The sequence below is a fragment of the Theropithecus gelada genome, chromosome 4 (genome assembly GCF_003255815.1).
Source record: "Theropithecus gelada isolate Dixy chromosome 4, Tgel_1.0, whole genome shotgun sequence".
Taxonomy (NCBI): domain Eukaryota; kingdom Metazoa; phylum Chordata; class Mammalia; order Primates; family Cercopithecidae; genus Theropithecus; species Theropithecus gelada.
The window spans coordinates 117,357,598-117,385,011 of record NC_037671.1 but is presented as its reverse complement, the minus strand read 5'-3'; the positions used below and the strand labels follow the sequence as shown (position 1 = coordinate 117,385,011).

Genomic DNA, 27,414 nt, shown 5'->3' with positions numbered 1-27,414 from the left:
CTGACAAGGATCGTTGCTGAGAGGTAAACACCAGCATTATTCAGGAGTGAAGTTTAGGCTTGATATTTTTCAGTGAAGTATGTTCTTCAATATACTTTATCCTCCAAAATGAAGTGACAAAAATAAATCTTTGGACTTTTCTTTGGGATACATATTAGCCAAAACCATCATACCCCTGATAAATATAAATTGATTCTGAGTTTTTAGAAAATAAATCATGAATTGTACAAAAATACTGAGAGTCAGAAGATGTCAGAATATGGGATGTGGAGATGAATTGGTGTGCCTTTTCTTCCATTTGATTTGGACTATGGTGTGACTGACTATTTTAGCATTTCTTCTTAATTCTTTCCTTTGTTGAAAGTGTTGTAAAGGCCCACGTGCCAAGGCTAGTTGTGGAGCCAGAGCCAGGGGAACTGCCGGGCAGGTGGTTATCTAGGCAGGGATGGCAGCTGGGCAGAAGGCACAAGCAGTCCAAGCTCTGGGAACATCAGGTGGCTTCAGTCTAGAGACAGATCAGGCAACCCAGGGAAAGATGCTGGAGTTGAGGAATAATGTTAAGAGTGAGGGCCACAGACCAGCATCCTCCAGAAGCCTCCATGCATGGATTCCATGAGCTGGGACTCAGCAGCCAAGAAGTCTCATTTAATAGTCATCACAATCTCAATTTCACAGCCATATCGATGGAGAAACATCTATGCTCAAGAGAAGAGAATTCCACAACAGCTTACAGCCACACACTGGTCATCCCTGTGAAAGATGCAGCTGACCAGACATGACCTAGAAAGTCAGGCAGGCCCTCTGAACCCCTTGGGCACCTCTGCCAAGTGGTGGCTAGCATTCTGGAAAAAGTGGAAGGGCCAAAACAAAGAAGTGACGGGCCTGCAAATGGGCCTGATTTTTCTAACACCAATTCAGGGGCATCATTGGGTCTTTTGATGCAAGATTTAAGTGGATCCTCTGTACATTCCATGACTTAAATAGCATGTCATTCCATAAGAAAGCAAACCTGAATTGGTTTTGCCTAAACTACATTGCCCAGGAAGTTGAGCAGAGGATTGAATGGTACAGTTCCTGATCTCAGCAGGGCTATGGTTTCTCCTTTGTATCTCCACTTTGTATTTCATTGCATTTTCTCTTTGCCCTAGACCATCCAGCTATTGCAGTGACAATGAGGGGTGTCTCACAAAACTTTACTTTTCTTCCTTTTTTATTAAAGTGTTTCAGATGCTGCAGTCACGAATGATTTTTGAATGCTTATTATTTGCCTAATACAGGCAAGAAGATATAGTAGAGGATAAAAAATGAATAGAAAAGAGATAGTACTACCCAAATGGAACTCTATTAGGGAGGGGAAAATATATGAAACATCCAAAATATATTTTTGACATTTTTACAGAATTAAATAATTATAGATTATACAGTATTCATGATCAAGAAGTGCTTTGGAATTTTATGCAGCTAATGAATATATAGGTGGGGAAGGTTGATCTATAAATGCACATGTATACTGTAAGGGATATGAATCTTTACTTTCACTGTACCACCAGACCTTAAAATTTTATAGGAGCGGAGTATCTCAAAGTCTTGATGTCTGTAATTTCATGAAGTATCATTAACACATTAAGTTTCAACTAAATTGAAATTAATTGTTTCATTTGGAGAGATTAGCATTTTTCTATTTCAGTGGCAGAATACTGATGTTTCAAGGGAATATATTTTGAGGATAACAGTCATAATATTAATAGTTGTTGTTATTATATTTAACACTCATTGGGAGCTTCTTGTGTCCCAGGAATCTTGTTAAGTCCTTTAGATGTACTGTTTCATTTAATCCTAAGAACAACCCTGTGAGGAAGATATTATTATTATGCCCATTTTACAGATAAGGAAACTGCCAACTTAGAGATGATTCATAACGCTTCTATGTCACTGAGCTGGTCGTTAGCAGCATGAACACTCAACCCAGGCCCAGGGGACTTGCAACGCCGTGCTCTTAAGCTCTTAACTGATCCACTCTTTCTCTCTCTCTCTCTCTCGCAAAATCCAAAACATGATTACCCCATGATGGGGTAGCTAATAAAATGTAGGATTCTATGAAATTTTATTCTGCTGAATTCTCAAGAACCCAGTGTTTCTGGAAAGCTTAGTTGTTCTGTTGAGGTAATGTTCATTGATATTCTAGATATGTTACTTTGTTTTGTTTTTTTGTAAGGGGAAAGACTTTACTAGTTGGAATTACTAAAATTGCTGTAATAAAGTGCTTGCAAAGACTCAATCTGGTTAACAGTAAAGCCATTTGTTTCAGTCATGTCAACAACTTTGGTTTTCATAAGGGTTTTAATGAATCGGGGAATGGAATTTAAGAAAGCAAACAATCCAGGGAAAACTGCTTATTTTTCTAAAATAGCAAAGCAAAAATGGGAACCCTTTCCAGTTTAGTTACAGCAAGTATCTATTGGAGTTTCAAAAATTCTTAGAGTACCTGATTTATCATATAGAACAAAACTTGATAATGAATACGTTTTAAAAGTCTTTTTAGGGTCCTATTATTATTTTAGTTGTTTAGATATAAAAATATTTTATGACATATTCACTGTTAAATTTATAGTGAATTGACATTCAGTGACATTCGTTTTTAAAGTTGTTTATTGAAATATGTACTCTACCAGAAATAAGTATGGTTATCAACTGCTGAAATCAATTTAATAGTAATTTGGTCTTGTTAGTCTGTTAAAAAGAATTATTGACCTTCAGATGTTTCCACAAAGCCCTTTGTTGCTCATGAATACTATCAAGATGCTATGAATAAAGACTGTGAATATCAATAAGTTTGAAAACATTCCATGCTCATGTTCAGGGTCATATTTTTCCCTGTCTTCTATGTTCCTCTTTATGTCTATAAACCCAAACTTATGTGTTGTGTGTTTTTTCTATGACAATTATTTACTATATGCTCTATGAGGTATAACCTAATGTCGACCGATTTCAACTATGTTTGCCATACTTCAGAAAAAATAGCCACTCATGTATCTATCTGATCAGGAGGTGAACTGATGATGCTGGATGAAATTGAGAACTAATTATCTCATAAACATTCTAAGTGGATATAAGGAATTATGTGCTCAATTGCAACCACTAATTTATCGAAGCACGGGATCTAAATACCTCAGGGAATGCACAGAAGCATGATGGTTGAAAAGGCTTCAAAGCATTCTCTCAGCCAAAAAGTACAAGAATTGGGGCTCATATCTAGTGCCTTTCTGGACAGTTGGTCACAGAAGCTAGAAACATTGGCACAAGTCCACCATCTGTCACCCCTGTCCAAGACACCAGCACAATTGGAGAGCAGGTGTGGTTCCCTACCGTGTTCTCACCTCATCCCCCCATGCCCAGCAGCTCCCTCCCTGGGACTTTGGACCTCGTGGGAAAAAAATGGAGAAGGAGGGAAAGAAAAATACTTGCGCGCCAGAGGGTTTTGTAAATGTTCACAAAGGGATAGGGGTGGGGTAGAATTACATCTACCCAAAGAAGAGCCAAAGAGCTTTCACTTGCTTTCCCTTCTAGGCAGCCGGTAACCAGTAGACCTTCATTTTATTGTTGCACGTAAAACTCAGGAAGTGATGAGTGAGTTAAGTAACATTCAATTCGAATTTAATCTTTTTTGGTAGAAATGGTGTAAAAGTTTTCAACGAGGACATGCTGATTCCTGGTTGCATGTTCCACAGCCTTTCATGTTCAACAACATCATCTCGCACTTATAGTTAAAAGGTGTCAGACACCTAGCATTGTCTCAGCAGTCTCCTGTGATTCCAGATTCTGTGTGCATCGTACATGCTGGGGCTGGGGGAACACCGATGCTTAATGGGAAAACTAATGACTTGATACAGATCTTATAAAAACTCTGCTATTGGTGGGGGGGCATTTAGTTGATTAAGTTTGTAATCTAAGAGAGGAAACTGGGCAGGAAAGACAAGAGTGAGGTGAAGCAGCGCCGTGGACCTGAAGAAGGCTTGAAATTAGAAGCCTTTGGCAAAGGTATGGAACTTTGCCACTTCACATTTTTCAGTGGGTCAGAAATTGTCAAAGATTTTCTCTTTTCTCCAAAGAGAAATGGTGAGGAAAGAGAGACAGTTTTTGTTTGTTTTGGGTGTTTGTTGTTTGTTTTGGACAAGGTCTCCCTCTGTTTCCCAGAGTGGAGTGCAGTGGTGCAATCACAGCTCACTGCAGCCTAGACATCCCAGGCTCAAGCAATCCAAAAGAGAGACATTTCAAAATTGAACCTGAGACTCATGAGAACCCACAGCTCTCACAGGAACTCAAGAAACGTCTTAGTGAGGGGACTCAATCCTTTACATTCTGAGCTGAAAGGATGGCAGTCAGCCCAGCCAGGAGGTTACCTCAGCATAGACCAAGTAAATAAATAATTTGGTAGAAGCCATTTGAGAGTAAAGGTTACTAGAAAGTCATAAATCAACCAGCATGTCGATGTATAGTTTTGCTAGAATGTAGGAGCAATTAGAAATTTTTAGAAATATTTCTTTAACTGTGCATGATTTGAGGAAGAGGACTATGACCTAACTAACCAGTTACTATTATTATATCAAAAAGAGATTTTTAAAAATATGGTATGGATTTAATGCCAATTCACTTGTTCAGTTTTATGCAGTTAAGTTGTTTTTTAGAACATCATGAAAGTTCATTTCATGCCCCAATAAAACTAAACTAAAATGTAATGGGTTACAGCTTTTCCATTTGTTGACTTTTCTCTTTCAAACATCTTTGATTTTCCATCCTTTGAACACACTTTTAAAGAATGCTTTGAATGTCATTCAAGTTACCCGTTTCTCCTGTCCCCTCCGCCACCTGTCTCTAATGCTGTTTCCACAGTGAACCAATCCTAACGGAACCTAGTGATACCTATGGGCACGTTTCTTGGTAACACCAGCACCTCTTTGTTACCTGCTTCTAAGTCACGTAATGGCCTTTCTAGCATTGGTTGATTGTTTCTTTTTCATTTCCCCTTAGTCACTCCCACCCATGTCTTATCAAAGGGGAAGGCTGGTGGCTAATGGCCGGTGCATTGTACCACAATTTCATGCTTGTGCTGCATCAAAAATCTAACCTGGCAATCAGTCCCTTCTCTTCCATCTGACATTACGAGCTTCTGCAGTTTCTCACAGCCATTGGCCATGAAAGTTCAGCTCAAGAAGTCATCACAACTACCTTCATTTATAACCTGTTGTTGACCTAAAACCTAATGGATGTCAGTGCTCTTCTCTTTTTCTTCTTTCATATGTCAGAAGAATGAAAGAGCTTAATTAAAATGGTTTAATTTTTTTCCCAAATTGCATTTGCAAGTTTTAATATGTCTGTAACATTTGTATAGTATATCATTATCCATATCAAACATTTAACCCTCCTCCTTTTCTTTTCTTTTCTTTTTTTTTTTTTTTTTTTTCGGGGGGGGGGGGGGGGAGGGGTCTCGCTATGTCGCTGGAGTGCAGTGGCGTGAACTCGGCTCACTGCAACCTCTGCCTCCCGGCTGGGTTCAAGCAATTCTCATGCCTCAGCCTCCTGAGTGGCTGGGATTACAGGCATGCACCACCATGCCCGGCTACTTTTTATATTTTTAGTGGAGACGAGGTTTTGCCATGTTGGCCAAGCTGGTCTCAAATTCCCGACCTCAACTGATCCACCGCCTCGGCCTCTCAAAGTGCTGGGATTACAGGCATGAGCCACCGCACCCGGCCTACCCCTGCTTTTTAAAGTCATAGCCATGATACCCAGGGATTTTTCCCTCACATGGTCCTGGTGTCTACTGACATTAGCTTGTCAATTTCAAACTTTCCAAAACAAATGGACCTCCCATACAAATGGGAAGGTTGCAGTTTCATCTCATTTTTGTTTAGGGTTTTGCCTGATTAAGCAATTGGGATGTTTTTAGATATTCACACTATCTTATTTAGTGTGAAGTTGCAAATCTGATTTTTAACAGGGAGAGAAGGAAGAGGTAGGGCTGTCAATTTGCATTCCCCTAAGACCAAGTACTACCAGTGGGCTACAGGTTGCCCAGATAAAGTACATTTAATTTTAAAGTAACATTGCAAACTCTCCCAGTGGAATTGACAGCATCCTTGGAACTTCATTTCACACTTTCCTGACTTGGGAATGGTTATTTTGAGTAGCACCTCCTATTAACCTAACTTCTTAATGCCTGGGCAGAATGTTAAATATCTCACTTATCTACACGTTCAGTCTCCATGAACAGCTACTTCATTCACAGCCCTTCAAGGGTTTATCAAAATTCCCCCATGTTTAACATTCCAGAGAGAACTTCCAGGTTGTTGGCTCTTGAGACTCACCATTGGTTCACTCATCGAGGCTGATGATTGTGACAAATACAATGTTAAAACAAAAAATGCGATAAGATATATTCTGTTAAAGAAAATGCATTTTGAATTAACTATAAAAATACTAGGTTCCGTGATAGCCCGATCTGAGTACCCAGTTCATAGAATCAAAAAATGAGAAAAGATTTCATCATTGTGATTATAGTCATCATGTGGTGTAAGTTACTAAGAACTTCTGGTGCACTAAATGTTTTACGAGCAACCATACTCCCATATTAAGGGCATGCTGTACTCCTTTACATTCTCACAGTCAAGAGATGCAGGATTTTCAAAAGGCCCTGTGCATTTGGAAACTTTAGCAAGGTAGGTGATAGATTGATTTCATGTAACAATAAAATAAATGCCTTAAAATTTCAGGATCTCTGACAATAGAAGATAAGTGGTATCTTAGAGTTGGCATAATTGAAGTCCTTAGCTGTAAGAGGAAAATTTACTGCTCATTATCTAAAGCTGCCATTGATCTTAGGGAAACAAGCAAAAAGGCATATATGATCACTTGTGAACAAGGATGTGCATTTCATATTATTGAGAGTCATAGAAACAGAAAACCCAGTCATCTAACAGTAGCAGATGGTTATATGACCTTTAAGGCATCTATAAAATGGAGCATGTAAAAACATATTGCAAAATGTAATTGGTAATAATTAAAGATATAGGAGAAATGGTCATGGTTAGTTAAGTTTTAAAGATGATAAAACTACATAAACAATATGGCACAGATGTGTTTTACAATGAATAGGCATAAATAAGAAAAAGACTAGAAGGAAATGTACTACTACAGTAATAACTGTGGCTTGATTAAAAGTTATTTTATACTCTTGTTTTCCTAAGTTTCCTAAAAACTTTACTATGTATTTGCATATGTGTCTATGTACATATAGGTAAGTATATACGTATATCTGTACATCATGTATACAGTATGTTTATATGTGTACATCACAACCAGAAAAATAAATGTTTACGTTGTAAATTATTTTTCTCTGAGAACTAAGGTTTAAAGCTCAAAGCTTATAAACTGCCCTAGGGCTTTCTGATGATCCTTTGTGGATCTCGATAGGTAGCTTGATCTATATGAAACCCTGGAGGAAAAAAAAAATAGACCAACATGAAAAAATGAGACAAGAGGGCCGGGCGCGGTGGCTCAAGCCTGTAATCCCAGCACTTTGGGAGGCCGAGACGGGCGGATCACGAGGTCAGGAGATCGAGACCATCCTGGCGAACACGGTGAAACCCCGTCTCTACTAAAAAATACAAAAAAACTAGCCGGGCGAGGTGGCGGGCGCCTGTAGTCCCAGCTACTCCGGAGGCTGAGGCAGGAGAATGGCGGGAACCCGGGAGGCGGAGCTTGCAGTGAGCTGAGATCCGGCCACAGCACTCCAGCCTGGGTGACAGAGCAAGACTCCGTCTCAAAAAAAAAAAAAAAGAAAAAATGAGACAAGAAACTGTCCTGTTGCCATATCACCCTCTGTGGAGTGCCCAGAGTGACGGGTGTCAGCAGTTGGCTTTAACATCATCAGGGCTAGATGTAGGTAATGAAGTGTGATTTCAGGAGAGGGCCTCCTCCCTGTCAAAGGAGGAGTGTGTGTGTGTGTGTGTGTGTGTGTAAGAGAGGGAGAAAGAGAAGTAACCTAGGCCTGCAAATGCCATACAGACTATGAGGAGTAGAGAAAAAGAATCCTGTCCATAAAGCAAAAGCAGAGCTTGTGAAATTGTCAGATACCAAAAGAATTTAGAACTGCTGCATTAGCTTTTCTCTTGATCTTCTTTATCCAGATGAAAAACCTGTTTGATCAGGATATCCTTATCAGTCATTGGTTCTGGCCTTCATAATACGATTTCAAATAAAGTAACAAAAGTAATAAAAACATATTTCTCAAAAAAAAAACCATTAATCAAATTAAAGGTATATTTTAAGAGATACATTTTGTTGATAAAGACATAGTAATTCTTCCAATAAGTTTTTTTTTTTAGAAGTAGATATTTTTAAACAGAAATATTTGGTTCAATTGTTGTTGTGAAAATAAATCCTTCTTTTATTGCCATCCTCATATATAAGCCAGTATTTTAATGGTAAAAACTGTGCTGAGGAAAACACATACGTATATTTACCGTAGCATATACTTTCAAACAAGTATGTCAGCTTTTTAATGGTCTGGGCCATGATGCCGAACTTGGGGAGAAAAGAAACAGAGCAACTTGCCTTTCATCTGGTAAATCCAGGCAGCAGGGCGTTAGGAAGCCGGAGCCGCTGACTTCAGGGGGCGGTTGTGGAGGGAACCGAAGCTGCCCCAGGACTCATTACCCCCAGCGTGTGTGTCAGGCCCAGGAGGAGTTGAGCTTGGCCATCTCCTCTAGCCCTGACATGTTCAAGTCTAGGCGTTAGGATCTGAGGGTGAGGTTGGAAGGCTCCCATATCAACAGAAGCTGGGATGCTATCAGCAACTCGGAACCAAAACCTCTGCAAGCGTCAGGCTCTTTGGTGATTTGTTGCACATTAAGTTTGTCCGGCAAGGTGTTCACCTGGCCCTGGAGAAGGACACGAAAGGTGGACATCTGCGGCCATCAACGCCACCCCCTTGTGATCCCCCTTTCTTCTCCCTCCTGTGATGCCCCACTGTGAGGAGCATCCTTCCCATCCACAGTGAAACAGATCTCCAGATTGCCCAGGAAGTTGTTGGAAGGATTGCACATTCGCTTCTCCCTTTATTGTTTACTCCTTCTGGAAGAAAGAGCCTGTGTTTTTAGCTTTTATTTTATTTTATTTCTCTTATTTCCTGGAATCAAGCATTGAGCTTAGTAGGTGCTCAGTACAGCACTGATGACGAAGCAAAAATAATCCAGGCAAGAAAATAACTATCACCACCGCCCACCCCCTCTAGCAATTTCGGCAGATTCTGACATAAGTAGTGTGAAGTTGGATCCCCCAGGCAATAACCTAGAAGCCCGTCCAACGAGCTGCCCTCATCTCCAATTCCATGGGGTTAGGAAATGCATTCCTCCTCCGGGGCTGATTTCCATTCCACAGGGGCCCAGTGCCCTGGTCTTGGTGAGCCCTCAGCGACCCACAGGCTAATACTTTCTCTTCCTGGTTCCTTTTACTGTGTTCCTGCTTTCAAAAATCTAAGCAAAGTGTGTGCATTAGAAACCCTTCATTCTCTTTCACCAAAGGAACCTGGCGGTTTCTGCATTTGTTTAAAACAAAAAAGTAAATCATGAACTTTTACTTGACTACATAGATCAAAGATTCTCTTGAAAGTCCAACTGATCTCAAGTTATTCTTAATTATTTATATTTCTAGATCTGAATAAAAGGCTGCAAAACACACCCCAAAAGTTTTCTGTTTACGTTATCAACCCTCAGCACCAAGGCAGCCATGAAGTGCTTTTTGTTCTTTTCTCCCTTAATGGCCATACGACCAGGAAGGTGGTCTTAACATGCCATCGATCATATCTAAGTGGCAAATGCAGCGCTGGCCCGGCCAGCCCAGAGCATATCACTGTGAGCCGCAGTGACACACATTCATTTCCGCTGGAGGCAGCCCTAGGGAGTCCGGCGGCCCTGCAGTTGTATTTCATCTCTTTGAACTGTGTGGCCTCCCCTATAATTCAGGAAATGAGTTTACTCTATCTGTGACAAGCATCATGTTCACACAGTTTTGGGAGCGGCCAGCGTGGTGCAGGGCTGTATGCGAATGGAGGTGGCAGGCGTTTGCCAACCCTGGGGAGTACACCGACGGTACTTCCTCTCCCACTGCCGAGTGCTCCACTTGACTGTGACTCTCAGCACACCTGTTGCCTGAGAAAGTGTGCTTTATCCCCATGTGCTGGAAATCTCTGGCTGTAATCTAACATGATATGAGTGAGTCAGTTTCTTAGCGTGCTTCTTGAAACAGCAAGGCCTCTCAGTTGATCACCCCTCAGCGCCCCTGAAGCTGTAGAGTTGATGCGTCTTTTGACCATGCCTTTTTTTTTTTTTTTTTTGGTGGTAAACTTTGGCCCGTCTTTTGGTTATTATTAAACTAGCATTCATTTGGTGTGCATAATCTCTGCTGGACCAGGTTAAAACAAGTGCAGATTGTTACGGGAAGAGGGCTCTGGTCAGCGTGGAGTGTGCACACACTCGGATCAAGGAAAGGAATGCCAGAGCCAGCCCAGCATCAAAATACACTGCAAGTTGGTGGTGAGCTTTTGTTATTTTGCATGTGGTTAACCATCTCAGAGGTCATAAAGCGAGGCCTCTGTCCTCCGGTGCAGCAGCTAGGTTTATAGAGTATTTCCAGATTGTTTATTCTGGCCCGGAGCCAGGGCTACATGGTTTTTCCATTATGCATGTTTGACAGATGAAGAGAGGTGGAAGGGAGACTCCCAGGAACAGGTCTGTGATTTCCTTTTTATTTACATTAAAGGGACTTTTAGGAGTACCGAAAATTATGAACCAGTCCAAAGATAATCTCAATGTAGCAGAGGTAGAAGCTGCTGTGTTTGCAAAAATGTTCAGATCTTGGGCAGTAAAACAAAATCAAAGCAAAATCTTGGGCAGTAAGCACATCGTGCTTGTCACTGCCCAGTCTTGCATGCAGACAGGTTACTGGCGAATGATATTTATCATCACATCCAGAAGTTAAGTCCCCAGTGTTTGTTTGGCAGGGCATTGGGAGGAGCCCCTGAGTTGGCAAACCAGAATCTGTGTGCAGTCCACTGACATATGCATTCCATGCAGATGGGTGTGCCTGGTGCCGGGCAGAGATGTTTCCAAGGTCCCAGTAGAACTTTTCCCCTGCAGCCTTTTCACTGGGACACCAGCTTTCTGTGGATACTCCTGAAAGCCTGGGCTAAGTTCTTCCACCAGGAAGTGTTCAAGACTGACCAAAGAGCCACAGTTCACAAGCAAAGTCCTTGGCACATAGGCCAAATGAATGTGATTGAATGAATGTTTTCCTTCTAAATAAAACACTTTCATTTTGCTAATGGAGAAGCATCATTAAAAAGTACCAAAAGTGATGGCAAGTTAAGTAACTGACCAGCATTCATACATCAAAGTCAGGTCACACACATAAATGTCTTTTTACCCAACAGTGTTTGAATCTTTAGTTAATGGCTGGGGTAAATAACACACCCAGCACAAATTCATGAGCTGCAAGGTGGTGGCTTCTACATAGCTATTTGTGTTTGTGGTGAACCTTCCTTATCATGGCATGTCTTAAGCTTGGCTAAGCATTTGCAAGCGTTCTGTCACCATAACATAGTGTTCTTCAACAGAGTGGCTAAGAAAAGCAAACACCACTACCTCTCCAGAGCAACCTGTGATCCAAACCTTCTCTATCAGCCTACCGTCCAGAAATTCGATTTCCAGAAATGGAAAGTTTGCTCAGGAAGGACCCTCAACTAAGGAAGGAATTTAGCTAAAAAACGAAGTATGCATAGTCAGCACTGAAAGTTGCCCTTTGGGTTAATCCAGTCTTGCAGATGGATTTAAAATACAGGTTTCAAATCAACAAACATTTATGGAGGGTGGTTAGGTGCCAGGCATGGAGCTGGACACTGGGGAACTAAAAATGAAAAAGACACAGTCCCTCTTAGTGTGAAAACATTTTTGCTGGCTTGCAAGTTTTTCACCAGATCCTCCCAGACTTACCAAAGCATTCCCCTCATCTTAGAACACTCAAGCCCTTCTTTTCAACAGATTCCCTGAATGCCAGAATACACACAGGGCAAGGAGAAGTGGGTGGTTATAGATTTCCACTCAATTTGGAAATTAACAGCCTGTGGTGTAGCAGAAAGGTGCAAGGTTGAGAATCAGAAAGCCCACCTTCCAGTCCTCGGACTGAAACGTCCTGGCCGTACAGCCTTGAGCCGGTCTTGTGACCTCTGGGACCCTTGGTATCTGTAAGTAAAATGGGTTGCTGGGAAGATTGAGCAAGGTAGTGAGGGGCGATGTGAAAGCGCATTAATCCACAGAGCCCTACGAAAATGAGAGGCATGTGCTTCTCCACAGGAGTTGCCTGAGAAGTTTCACTGTTCCGGCCACTATTTGTAAAGTTTTAACCATACAGAAAGCAGCCCCCTCCTGGCCTCATGCCAGGTTTTATTCTCTGCCAGCATTGGGTGGCCAACTATAGATTTTTATGTCATTGGGGCCAACTGTAAGAAGAATCTCCACTCAGGACCGTAACTACTCTGTAGGGTCCCTGCCACTCCTTCCCCAGGGACAGCGCAGAGCCTGGAAGTCCGTCCCCCTGTGGCCTGCCTCTATGGCTGATTGGACATGTGTATAAAGAAAAAACAATCTCTATTGTGTTCTTTAAATAGAAGGGTTAAAGGTTGTTTTTTTACTTTGTTTTCCCTCTTCTGAACATTTCATAGCTCAAAACCAGTGCCTATTTTGAGGAAATTTTCGGTAATTATCATGAAAATAACTAAGGGGATTATTTGACCAATCCCTAAAGGTAATAAGAAAAAGCTTCTTAAAAAAATATGAAAAATATCCTGAAGCCACAGCTTCTTTTTGCCAAAAAGTATTGATGGATTAAAGTAGAGGGGCAGAAAAATGTGCCTTGCCAGCACTATTGGTCCCAAAAGGCAACCAAACCACAGAGTTAAACACTGAAATGTACAGACCCCAGCCAGATGGGAGGGTAGACTGCTTCTTGCTAAGGACCCAGCATTTGTGGGTCTCTTGGGAATTTCTGTGAAGCTCCTTCAGATACTACCTTTGTGCCCAGCTGTCTGTCTCCATCTCACAGACACAGCCAAGCCTTCCTCGAATCTGACGGCACCCTCATCCTTCTGCTGGTTTCTTTTGTTCCCTCAAGAAGACTGTAGAGAGAAGCACTGTATTTCCCCAGGTGCTGAGCTGTGGAAATACAAAGATCAATGGGGTATCACTTTTGTCCTGATCACTCTCAGTATAAAAAGCCTCTTTGGGACCGGGCGCGGTGGCTCACACCTGTAATCCCAGCACTTTGGGAGGCTGAGGCGGGCGGATCATGAGGTTAGGAGATCAAGACCATCCTAGCTAATGTGGTGAAACCCCGTCTCTACTAAAAATACAAAAAAATGTACCAGGCGTGGTGGCGGATGCCTGTAGTCCCAGCTACTTGGAGGCTGAGGCAGGAGAGTGGTGTGAACCCGGGAGGCGGAGCTTGCAGTAAGTAGAGATAGCGCCACTGCACTCCAGCCTGGATGACAGAGCAAGACTCTGTCTCAAAAAAAAAAAAAGCCTCTTTGGAAGAACAGCTAAATGAAACCTGGTGGAGATGTTAAGAACAAAATCTAGAGAAAATTTTTTAGGAGGTGGATAGTGCCTCGGAGGCCTCCAAAAAGTTTTGCATTTCTTGGTTGAAACACACACAGAACCTGTACTCTCAGACGTGCACACACAGCACATACAGCAAATCTTCATGATCTTATAGTGAGGATGAAAGACTCAGCTCCATGCAGAGTATTTAAGATAAGCCTATTAAGCCTGGTCTCCCTGGTGAGGATTTCTGACCAAACAGAAGAAATGTTGACTCCAACAAATGAATCAGAGTGAGATGCCCTCTCTGCCCCCACGGTGACAAGCCTTATGAGCAGGCATCTCCCTTAGACTGTGAGCTCCATCCACTCTTCAGCAATGTGGAGGGTTAAGAACCTGGGCTCATTAGTCAGAGTTCCCCACACCCAACTTCTGGCTTCACCACTTCCCGGCTGTGTGAGCCTGGGCAAACTTCTGAATTCCAGCGTTACAGCTACAAATGGTGATAATAAGAGGCCCTACAGCACTGGGAGTTTTGTAAGGATTAAATGTGTGTTTAGATATCTGACGACACTTGGCACAGAGAAAACTCTCAAACTGCCAATTGATGATGATGATGGTGATGATGATGGCGTCCCCTTCACTGCAACAGTTCCTGCGCGTGGTGCAGAATAGTTCTTCAACAAATCTTTGCAGAAAGAGGGAAGGAAGATGATATTGGGCACACCAGTGAGGCCTTGATTTTGATGAGAAGCACTTACTCTCTAGGTTTATGAAAGCCTGAATTTTAAAATATTTAAAGAAGCAGCATAAACTCGAATTTCTAGAACAGCCAGGCAGGTAACATAAAAGAACGAACTGGCATTTAGGGTCTAAGGCGAACTGGAGAGCCCTGGCCTGTTTCACGGGGGCAGTCACGCTTGGCTCCAGAAGAATGTAGCCGCCCTTTGAGAAAAGCCAGAAATCCAGCTTTCCATGTGAAATAGACCAAGCCTTACAACAACTGAATCCATTTCTAAAAAAAAAATACCCCATGGGCCAAACAACACATTGCCTGCCAGTCCGATCATGGGCTGCCTTCTTGCCACCCTGCCTTAATGGAAGGAGATCTGTATTTGTCTCTTTCTTTTTAAATGTTTATCAGTGGGCACAAGAGACATGAGCCCCTTGAAGTTACTCTCAGTTCCTGCTAGGATCAGAGAATGCTCATGGAGTGAGGTCTTCACTTCTCCATGGTTAATCCAACATTATGCCCACCTAACGAGGGCTTCTTCCCTCCCCAAGGAATGCAACTAATAAGTATAGATTTTTAAAGCATAATTGTTTTGTGGCTGAAATAACAACAGTCTGAAAAAAAAAAATCCTAACAACTTCCTCTAGAGCTGCTATTATGGCAATCTGGAGAGAGGCTGATTCCATAGTCCATGTAGCTTTGTTTTGTTTGGATGGAAAGTCTGGCATTTTCCAAAAATGTGGAACACTTAGCAATGGAATGACTTTTCCATAACACCGACTATCGTACAGCAAGACACACATCCATATGTCTTTGAAATGAGATTTTTAAGAATTCTCTGCTTATTATACAAGACAAACCACCTCTGGTCTTTCCACATAAAGGTGATAGTTTTCTACAGGCTCACGAAAGCTGCCCTGGTTATGGTGCAGTACTTACAGTTAGGGAAAACCTCAACACAGATGGGGACCCAGATTCAAATTCCAGTTTTTTCACTTACCAGCCAACTGTGTGACCTTGGGTAAGTTTCTGTTTCTCCATCTGCAAAAGAGGGGTCATGATAGTCACCTCACAGGGTTATTGAGAATATCAAATAAAATAACATATATAATGATCCAAACTCATAATGGGTGTTCCCCATCAATATTGGTTGAATATGAGTCTCTGTTTCTCCTGGCACAAAATAGCACTCCTGTTTCTGACCGCGACATAACCTTCTGGCAATGTCATTAACCTTATTAAATTTGGCAGCTCTGTGGAAAACAAAAGGTCAAGAAAGCTGTCATTGTTTATATAAACTGTTCATTTTGTTGTCCACAGTGCTATGAAGACTAAAGGGTAGAGGGTTGGATGCTGCCACCCAGGGAGTAACCAGGGAGAAGGGAAGTGGCTGGAACAGAGCCTCAGGAGGACTGGTCTTTACAAGACAGACTGGGAAAGAGGAGGGCATAGAGAAGATGGAAAGGGAGTGATCAGAGAGAGGTGAGGGTGCCAGGAAAACACTGTTGCAGATGCCAGGGGAGGAGAGGGCTTCAAAATGGAGTGTGTGGCCCACAGTGTGATAGGGTCATGCTGAGAGTTGCCCTCTGAGCTATCAATAAGGAAGCAAGAGTAACTGAATGGAGTACAGAAGGAACAGAAAGCAGGCTTTGGTGAGTTCGGTCATGTATGTAAGCTGAAAATGTTATAACAAATGTAGACAGAGCTTCAAGAACTTGAGCTCTGATAGGGAGGGGAGAGAAAAGATGAAAGAGGGAGGGTACATAAGACAAGGGTTTTTTCAAGAAGGGAAGTGAGTTTTGATGGCAAGGAGCCAGCTGAAAGGGAGAGGTTGACAATGAAGAAGAAGGGGTGGATGAGGGAGAGAAGGAAACTCCAAGGAGGCAGGGTGGGTAGATAAATGAAGCAAGAATTGGATATTAAAGCAAAACTAGAGCTTGGGGAAACATTAGATCTCGTAAGAATCTGCCGAACCAGCTGATACTGACCCTCATGTTTAGACAGGGGATTTAGGGAGGGATTAAGAAGAGTAAGGAAGACTGAGGTAATTGAAATACATGTGACAATCTGTTGTTATTGGAGGGGTAATAGGAAAAGCTTCTTCTCCGCCTTCTGAAGCTTTCTTGAAAATGAACTTACAATAGGCAGATTAATAGGAAAAAAAAGTAATAAAATTTATTAATGTGTATGAAACTGAGCATGGTAGCTCACTCCTGTAGTCCCAACTACTCAGGAGGTTGAGAGGAGGATCACTTGAGCCCAGGAGTTTGAGGCTGCAGTGAGCTATATTACACCACTGCACTCTAGCCTGGGCAACAGAGCAAGACCCTACCTGTTAAAAATAAAATGGTACACAGGAGAAAATCATCGGAGAGTGGTTACCCCATAACCCAGGGAGGTCCAGCTTTTTCTATACCTTTCTTCATAGGGAAAGGGGAAATGGAGGTTAAATGTGGCAATTTTGAAGAGTAGTAAATGATATTTAAGGGGAATGAATGGGCCCAATGCTCAGGCAGTGGAAAGTAAATAATTCTCTTTGGGAACTGAATGAGACCTGAGAACAGGCAATAGTTTGGGACAACATTCATCTGAGCTCTAAGTGTGGTGTTTAATCTTCAGTCCCTTCCTCTGTGATATGAGTTTTGATCTTCTCTGGTTAATGAAATTTTAGGGGAGGGGACTGAAGGCAATTTTGTTCCTCTTTGGCAGGTCCAATTTCTAGGTAGACAAGCGAACTTCAGAGAACAGCTTCATCCAGCATGTACTAGTCTCCAGTGGCCTTTGATTTGAAATATCAGCATACCAGGGTGCCATATTTGGGGGTCACCCTCACTGGATCCTTAACTATTCAAGAAAGGATCTTTTAAAGCTCTTACCTTGTAGCCAAACATGAAAAAGTCCCCCTTCCCTCTTGTCTTAGAAGTCTGTCCTCTCTGTAGAGTGTTCTAGCAAACACAGGGCTCAGCCTCCTCATGCTCTGACTAGCACTATCAAATAGCCAAAGCACTTTCTTCAGGCTAGTAAGGTGACATGCAATTAAAATTTGTTTGGAAAGGCCACCTGGGATCTTATCAAATATCAGCCTTATTAAAGACCTCTCATTACTGTATAGAAGTTGGATAAATTATGTCAATGTAGGGGGCTCTGAGTGGAATCATCAGAGCCAGTGCTTTCCAGTCATAGAGTCGATGGAGTGCACTGGGATTTTGGATGCTGGTTATCACCAGAAGTCTGTCTTTTTCCAGACATGGTAGATCCTAGGTCAGTTTCTGCCTGGGATAAAATGTTTTCTATTAGAAACACATAATTACAAGTTTAAGCTAAATAAAAGCAGCAGGACGTGGTTTTACCTCTCAGCTGGAATTCTCCAAATAGTGGTAGTTGGGGTGGTTTTCATCATTGATTCTGTGAGTATTGGGCTTTCTGATTGGACCCAGAGATGATCAAGCCCAATTTTTTTAACCAGCCCTTTTCTTCTCCCAAACTATAAAGCTAATAGCCATTCCCTCCAAAACACTTGCCAGTTTCCTGTGAGATCTGTTGTGAAGTTTGGGTGCCTCAGTCAGCATGAGGAGTAGTAGGCTCTAGGCCTGGACATTGACCATTATGCTCTACCACGCTGTGAAGAAAGGTGTGAGAAGCAGTAATAGCCTGCTCACTTGTCCACACCAAGAAACCACACAGCAAAAGCACAGCAGCTGGTTGTCATGAGGAGCCTCCTACCTCTGCCACTTTCTGCCTGCGTGGCCTTGAATGAGTTATAGTCTTGGCCTCAGTTTCCTCATGTGTAAAATGGCTCTTCCATCAAGGGGTTGTTGTGAGGATTAAGTATGATTGTGTGTACAAGTGCTTAGTGCAGTGCTTGCTACACATTGGTTCCCATTAACTGTAGCTGTTACTATAAAAATATACCACAAAGCATTAGGCTCAGCCAGGACTGTCACCATCTCGTGCCATATCAGTTAACTAATCATGCAAATATGTCTTGGTTCTTTTCACTTGTACTTGAAGGACACAATATCACATTTTATTGATAGATATAATATTTTACATATGTATAGGATATGTATGATATTTTATTCCATGCATAGAACGTGTAGTGATCAAATCACGGTGTTTAGGGTATCCATCACCTTGAGTATTTATCATTTCTATGTGTTAGGAACATTTCAAGTTTTTTTTTTTCTAGCTACTTTGAGATATACAATACATGGTTGCTAACTATAGCCACCCTTCTCTGCTATGGAGCATGAGAACTTACACCTTCTATCTAACTGTACGTTAGTACCCATTAACCAACCTTTCTTCAGTGCCCTCTCCCACCCAGACACCCTTCCCAGCCTCTGGTATCTATCATCCTACTCCCTCCATGTGGTCAACTTCTTTAGCTCCCATATGTCAATGAAAATACATGATCTTTGTCTTTCTGTGCCTGGATTATTTCTTTTAACATAATGACCTCCAGTTTCATCCATGTTGATGCAACTGACATGATTTCTTTCTCTTTTATGAAAGACATCATTAAAAAGTATTATGTATATAATACCACATTTTCTTCATTCATTCATTCGTTATTGATGGACACAGGTTGATTCCATATCTCTACCACTGCGAATAGTACTACAGTAAACACATGAGCATGCGAGTGCAGGTATCCCTTTGATATACTGATTTCATTTCCTTTGGATAGATACATAGTAGAAGGGTTGCTGGATCATGGTAGTTCTATTTTTAGTTTTTTGAGAAATCTCAATACTGTTTACCATAGTGGCTGTTCTAATCGGCATTCCCACCAACAGTGTATAAGAGTTCCCTTTTCTCCACATCCTCACCAGCGTCTGTTATTTATTGCCTTTTTAATAATAGCCATTCTAACTAGAGTAAGATGATATCTCATTGTGGTTTTGATTTGCATTTCCTTGATGATTAGTGATGTTGAGTTTTTTCATATACCTCTTGGCCATTTGTATGCTTTATTTTGAGAAATGTCTGTTTAGAAGGATATGATGTCACTTTTGACAGAGTTATTTATGTGCTCTGCCCATCCACCAACTCCCCCACCTAGCCATAGAGGAAGGCATTCAGGGAAGAGAGTTTTATTGTCATGAACTAGGAGTAGCCTTATAGTAGTTGACCCAGTCACCTAATTGTAATCAAAGAAAGAAATGTATAAACCCATTATGCTGTAACTTTTAAAGAATCTTTCCAAAGTTTTTCTGGCCTGAAATTAATAACCATTTATATAGCAAGTCAACTCAGTCCATTATATAGACCAACACTTTGCAAGTGATTGAAGACTAGTATAGAAAGTTACCTTGCTCTAAGTTAAAAACGTGATTGGTATTTCTCAGATAGTTTTGTAGTTAGGGTATTTATTTGATTACACTTGCTGTCCATTGTTTTTAGGAAATTACTGTTTCAACCTTATGACAAAGAGCTTTGAGGCTGTGAAATAGAACAGATTTCCAAGTTGCTTCTTTACAAGGTTGTAGGCTCCCCTTTGCTTATCCCCTTGGATCCTTTGACAGATTGGGCCAAATAATTTAATGAATTTATTTTAAATCACAGGAGTCTTACTTTTTTGTGTATCAGATAACAAAACCCTACACAATGTATAGTGCTCTCAGAAGAAGGGATCGAAGGAGGCTTTCAATGAGAGAATTATTTTTCCTCTGCCTCTCAATGTTTGAGTTAAAACTCTTTGTTTCTTTTCTGTCTTTCATAAGATTTTTTAACTCTGTTTTAAAAAACACAAAGGAACACCTAAGACCTGTGAACAATGACCCGCCCCAGATTAGCTAGAGTTCATATCTTCAGAGAAGACAGATATTATAAAATGTTCTGTTAGGCACCCATTTCAGAAGAGTCTATGCCAAGTTCTTTAACAGAAATTCTAGAATGTTCAATGTGTGTTATGTTTTTAATTTTTAATGAAGACCATGTTATCTATTTACAAGGATCTAGGCTTCCCTGTACAAAGGACCCAACCTGGCAAAGGACTTTCAAAAGAGTCAGTTTGAAAAGTAATACCCTTATTCAATGAGGCTGTTGGCCACACAGAGAATTTATTTATTTTTTATTTTAATTAATACCTAATGGGGTACATGAGATGTTTTGATACAGTCATGCAATGCATAATAATCTCATTATGGAGAATGGGGTATCCATCCCCTCAAGCATTTATCCTTTGCATTGCAAACAACCCAGTTATGCTCTTTTAGTTATTTTATTATGATTATGATTATGATTATGATTAATTTTAGACAGAGTCTCGCTCTGTCACCAGGCTGGAGTGCAGTGGCGCAATCTCAGCTCACTGCAACCTCTGCCTCCTGGGTTCAAGCAATTCTCCTGCCTCAGTCTCCCGAGTAGGTGGGACTACAGGTGTACACCACCATGCCCAGCTATTTATATTTTTAGTAGAGACGGGGTTTCACCATGTTGGCCAGGATGGTCTCCATCTCTTGACCTTGTGATCCACCTGCCTCGGCCTCCCAAAGTGCTGGGATTACAGGCATAAGCCACTGTACCCGACTCTTTTAGTTATTTTTAAATGTACAATTAAATTATTGTTGACTATAGTCACCCTGTTGTGCTATCAAATAATAGGTCTTATTCATTTTTCTATTTTTTTGTACCTATAAACCATCCCCACCTGTCCTCTAATCCCCCATTACCCTTCTTAGCCTCTACATAGAGAATTTCTCAAATTCCTTCTTTAGAATTGCTACTGGAGGCTTCAGAAGGTATCTCAAATATCCTAAAAAATGGGAAGTCTGTGTCTTTTTAAATGAGTCTGATTTTGGAAATAGCCATTTGGAACTATATTTAGTAAATTATATACCTATTCAAATTTGGTGACAGAAATTTTAGTCAAAAACAAGATTATAAAAGAAAACATGAGGGCAAATCTTCATGCCCTTGGATTTGGCAATGGCTTCTTTAATATGACACCAAAAGACAGGCAATAAGAGGAAAATAAATAAAATGGTCTCCATTACAATTGAAAACTTCTATGTGTCAACCTTGGATTTGGCAATTTTTTTTTTTTAACATGACACCAAAAGTCAGGCAATATGAGAAAAATGGCTAAAATGGTCTTCATTAAAATTACAAACTTTTGTGCATCAAAGAACACTATCAACAGGTGAAAAGACAGCCTATGGAATGGAAGAAAATATTTGTAAATTATATACTTGATACATGTGCAGATTATCAAAAATATATAAATAACTCCTTCAACTCAAAAATAAAAACAAACAAAAGCAAACAAAAGAAAAACCCACTTCAAAAATGGGCAAAGGACTTGAATAGACATTTCTGTAAAGAAGATATACTAACAAACAGCATTTGTTGGGCACATGCTTGTCAACAAGCACATGAAAAGGTCGCTAGAAATTAGGGAAACCATTAGCATCAGCATCATTATCAGGAGTCATTAGGGAAATCCAAATCAAAACCACAATCAGATACCACTCCTCACTTACTTGGATGGCCACAATTTTAAAAAGGCAGGAAAATAACAATTGTAAGAGAGAATTTGGAGAAATTGGAACCTTCGCACATTGCTGGTAGGAATGTAAAATGGTGCAAACACTGTGGAAAATAGTTTGGCAGTCCTTCAAAATGTTAAACTTAGAATTACTGCATGACCCAGCAATTCTGCTCCTAGGTATATATATACCCAAAATAAGTGGAAACAGGGACTCAGATACTAGAATGCAAGTGTTCATTATAATAAACAAAAGATGGAAACAACCCAAGTGTCTCTCCATGGATGAAAGGATAAAAAAATTGCATTCTATCTATACAATGGAATGTTACTCAACCTTAAAAGGAATGAAGTTCTGGGCCGGGTGCGGGTGGCTCACACCTGTAATCCCAGCACTTTGGGAGGCCAAGGTGGGCGGATCACCTGAGGGCGGGAGTTCAAGACCAGCCTGACCAACATGGAGAAACCCCATCTCTACTAAAAATACAAAATTAGCCTGGCGTGGTGGCGCATGGCTGTAATCTCAGCTACTCAGGAGGCTGAGGCAGGAGAATCACTTGAACCTGGGAGGCAGAGGTTGCGGTGAGCCGAGATCACGCCATTGCACTCCAGCCTGGGCAACAAGAGCGAAACTCTGTCTCAAAAAAAAAAGGAACGAAGTTCTGATCCACACTACAACATGGATGAACCTTGAAAACATGCTTAGTGAAACAAGCTAGACAAAAAAAGGACAAATGTTGTATGATTCCACCTATATGAAGTACTGAGAATAAGCAAATTCATAAAGATAGAACATGGATTAGAGGTTCTATTTAATTGATGGGGTAAGTAGGGTGGGGTAAGGAAAGGAAAGGAATTGGGAGTTATTGTTTAATGGATATCAAGTTTTTGTATAGACTCATGAAAGGATTTTTAAAATAGTGGTGATGGTTGCACAACACCGTAAATATAAATAATGCCACTGAAGTGTATACTTAAAAATAGTTAAAATTGTACACTCTATATATAACATTTTCATGCTATTCAGCAATGAATATAAAATATCATATTTTGTTATTAAGCATTAGCATAAAATTAAGCATATTTTAGTTATACATATTTTACCACAATAAAAAATTTAAAATGTATAACAGTTAAAATTATATTTAGACTGGGTGCAGTGGCTCATGCCTATAATCCCAGCACTTTGGGATGCCAAGGCAGAAGGATCTCTTGATGCCGAGACCAGCCTGGGCAACAGTTTTAGTGAGACCTTGTCTCTACAAAAAATACAAATAAATTTTAAAAATGTGTAAATTATACTTAAGAAATCTGGCAGCCCTTCCTTTCCTTTTCTGGACAAATGCATTGTTGAAATAGTAAAATGGAAATGGATTTTGTATCAAATTAAACTTTATGTCAGTATTTGGAAACTTACAAAAACAAGATTATTAGAAAGTAGTTAGACAGCTCTTCCATGCCTCCTTCTGAGGGTAAAACCCTTTTCTGGTGTAACAAGAAATAAAAGAGGGAAAATGGATAGATTCTGCTGTTCAAAAGAGTGTAGAACTCAGAGTTAACAATTGAATTTGGTCCAATTGCATGGTTCACATCCGATGAAAGGAAATTAGATAGCTTGTGCTTCGTCAACTCACGTTGACATTAATGCTTAGAGTTGGTGAGTCTTTCCAAATATTGTCAGGAACCCTTCTTCCCTTCTAATACTTGGATATGCTGTTGCTTCGTTAGGTGCTACCAGAGTTGTACAGGTAATGTGGGTCCTCGCGGGGATCCCTCCTAAGCTAAAGCATTGCAAACGATGGTTCATGTGCACCCCCGATTCTCTTCCAGAGCACAGGAAGCTTGGAAACATGACTGTGACGGTGAAGAAGACTGTCCCCTCTCCCGAGGCCGTGCAGATCCTCTACCAGCGGATGAGATACGAGTACGAGTTTTACCACTACGTCAAAGAGCAGTTCCACCTGCTGAAGCGCAAGTTTGGACTTAAGTCTCACGTCAGCAAGCCCCCACTGAGGCCACACTTCTTTATCCCAACTCCACTGGAAACCGAGGAGCCAATCGACGATGAAGAACAGGATGATGAAAAGTGGCTAGAAGATATTTATAAGAGGTGATGTGACTGTGTTGCCTCCATGGCTTTATCTCCCTTTTCCATAAAGTTCTTTGTTTTGGGGAAGTAAAATCCTTAAGGGACTAAATTAATGCTTGGGTGCATTAAAAAGAACAAAACATTCCCACATGTTGGGGTCATTGGGAGATGCCCGGTTTTGCGGGTTTTATTTGTTTAATTTTATTCTGTGTTTTCTCTTGGCTCTTTGGGTCTTTCCCAGGTACACTAGATGGCTCCATCCCAAGGCATCTTGTCATAAAACAGCTTTCCCCCTACCCCATATGATGGGAAAAGGGGGAGAAATATAGCCCCTAGCCTAATAACTTATCATTTGTAAAATGACTTATAAAAATATTACCTCAATGGTAGGAGACATCCAGACTTGTATATTTCAGTAGAAATACAAACCACTTCAGAGACCAGGGAATCTCCTCTGGAAGGATCTAAGAGAAGGTAAGACAGATTAGGACATCAAAAGGGAGGATGGAGCCAGGTGCCATGGCTCAAGCCTGTAATACGAAGCCAAGGTGGGAGGATCACTTGAGCCCAGGAGTTTGAGGTGGCAGTGAGCTGTGATCACACCACTGCACTCCAGCCTGGATGACAGAGTGAGACTCTGTCTCAATTAAATTTTTTTTTTTGTAAAGGAGGAGGATCTTCCTGGGTAAGTGGTTTCTACCCGCATGGGTAGAGTTCTGCCTCTGGTCCTTCTCAGGGGGCACTTTCACCAAGAGCAGTGTCGTTATCTCTGGAAGAGCAAGTCAGCTTGTGCCACGTCCCCAACCAATCCCCAGCCTGGAGTACCTTTCAAGGTCAAAATGCATGACCAGCTCCATTGAAACATTCCATTTCGAAGCACCCTGCTGACAGATATCAAAGTAGTCTAGCAGGGAAAATAATTTGTTTGCTGTCTAAGGAAGAATGTAAACAAGACAGATAAATCTGAAGGTCATGTGGCATCAGGGAAAGGGCATGGCTGTATCCTTTGCACCCAATATGAAACATCTTCTCCCAACATTGCTTTAAATGGAAGTTCCAGGAAGCAATTTAGCTCAGGCATTTGACTCCCACAGCAGAAGTTCCGAGCCTGACCACAGATGGTGTGTAATCTGTCAAACACACCCCTGGCCAAGTTGGGTCCTATAGGACCCGGTACTATGTACTATTGTAACTTCTAGTCCCCTAAGAGGTACCTGTTTTCAGTAAAAAGGGGTCCTGAGTTCTGTGCAGGTGACAGAGCTACCCGAGAACTACCTGAGTTCTGTGCAGGTAGAGTCCCCTTTCTTATGGGACCTGTGTGCTCCTGAGCACACCTCAACTCTTACTTGAGACATCAAAATAGAAGCAGCAAGAGCTTTTGGGGCAGAGACTGCTTGGCCAGCTTTGTAAGTAAGTGGCTGCCTCCAGTGTAATGTAACTAGATGTTGGGCAGTCTCACTGTCCTAAGGTATGTCTTCTTGCCCCCTCCCACTGCCCCTCCCCTGCCACCTATCAACGATGCCTTGGTTCAGTCATTAGAAATCTGTTCCTTTGAGTTCTGAAATATTTTCACCTTAAAGAAATCCTGAAAATGCACATTCTCCTGGGGAGACGATAAACAGCTAGCTGAGAAGCCGAGGTTCAGTGGTGGCAGAAGGAAGGATACTTGCAACAAATTTTGTCTATTTCATATTTGTCCCCTAGAGCCAGCCCTAGCAATTGTGTGAGTTGGGAGTAGTTAATAGTAAATAAGACTCTGACTTTACACAAGCTACACATTTTCTACTTTTCATAAACCACCAAGTCTCTCTAGAATTTTTTCTTCCTTCACTAAAATTGGACAGTAGCCAAGATATAAAGCAAGTCATTTGGAACGTGCCGAGTGAGCACTAAAGCTACTTTATCATGAGATGTGTGTTAAGAAGGCTCCAGCCCACAGGAGTCCAGGGAGGGCAGGGACCACAGAGGCACGGAGTCCAGCACTTGGCCACTCATGGGCCTTCTTTCTGCCTCAGAGGATGGGGGCAGAGAAGCAATTAAGGGAAATGTTCTTAGAGGAGGAAATATCCTTTGTCCTGTTCAGAGAAACCAGGGCCCTACCATTAGGCATACTTTCAAAAGCAACCTGGAGAACAGCTATCATATTCAAAACCAGTACAAGAACTGCTGCCTGGTACTCTGTGAGTCATTTCTATGAAATTCCATATAAAGAATGATGATTAGTTTACACACTGTGCAATCTCGCAATCTGAAAATAAATTTGAGTTGGCTGTGTTTTCTCTGCTCTTGTCAGAACATTGAGACAATTGGTCGTTCAAAAACATTCATCCTCTTACTGCAAGTTTACCTGGGTACTGTTACCTGTGTGTTCAAAGGCATTTATTTTCAGCAGTGATCATTATAACTTCACAACAAAAAATGGTGATGGATTTACTTACAGGGTCTTAATGTTATTTTGTCCCAACCAACACCCTCTAGGTCCTAAAAGTCAAGGTACTTCATCAGTTTATTTGGCAAACGTGACAACATTTTTTTTGGCCCTGGGCCCAACAGTTTGTACTTCATGAAACATATTGTACATTTTACATAGTTTAATTTAAAAAAATACCTTTTAAGCTAGTTGATCTTTGACTGTCTTATTTATTATAACCTTTCAGCACATTCCAAGGTTTTAGTTACTCAGGAAGGAGTTAATTAAAATGATTTTATTTTGGTCTGATGGATGTTTTTTAAAAGGAAAATTATTATTATGAACCTTCAGCCTACTTTCTTGAGTGCCGTAAAAGTGCTTGTAAATCTTTTTTTTTTTTAAGAAGAAAAAAATGGTGTTTGACATTGATGGAAATTCAAAAATATATATGGAACTGAAACATTAACTTAGCTAAAATAAAAGCAATCTGTGTTTGAGATGAAGCGTTCCTTAACTTATTCATCATGCATATAAATAAATAAATATAAATAAGTTGACATATTTTTTCCATCCTGTTGACAGCTGGAAATAAAAGTGCCTGCAGTTCCTCCCTTCAGCCTTCTTAATTGGCCAAGCTTTTTTCCCCAAGACGGGATTTTGAAAAGCTGTATTTTAAAAAGTATATCAATTTCCATTCTTGTAATTATATGACAGCAAAAAAAGGGGGCTGATAAAATGAACCAGTCATTTACTCATGTTGCTGCATATTTTAAAAACTAAACAGCTGATTTTATTGGTATTTCCACGGTTGGTTTTGTGTCGGGGTGCTACATCTGAATTGTCCGTCTCTGTCATCCAGCATCTACGGGGCATGTCTACAGTCAGGTAGGAAAGGAAGGATGTGCCCCAATTCTCAGTGTCTATGATGATCTGTTTCTCAGACATGTAGCGCCTCAAAACCTGGACCACTCTAACCTCTCAAGTGAGCAGTCTTGATCCAAACACCCTTCTTCGGAAACTTCACTGCTGTGGTCAAATGGA

General features: G+C 41.0%; 1 protein-coding gene across 1 annotated transcript in view; it reads left to right on the top strand.

Moving 5' to 3' along the window:
- Positions 1–26,870, top strand: part of UST (uronyl 2-sulfotransferase) — a 316,689-nt gene extending 289,819 nt beyond the window's left edge. Inside the window, exon 8 of the mRNA XM_025384091.1 lies at positions 23,705–26,870. Coding sequence (XP_025239876.1) covers positions 23,705–23,988 — 284 coding nt within the window. The 3' untranslated portion in view covers positions 23,989–26,870. The remainder of the gene's footprint in view (positions 1–23,704) is intronic.
- The last annotated feature ends 544 nt before the right edge of the window (positions 26,871–27,414 follow it).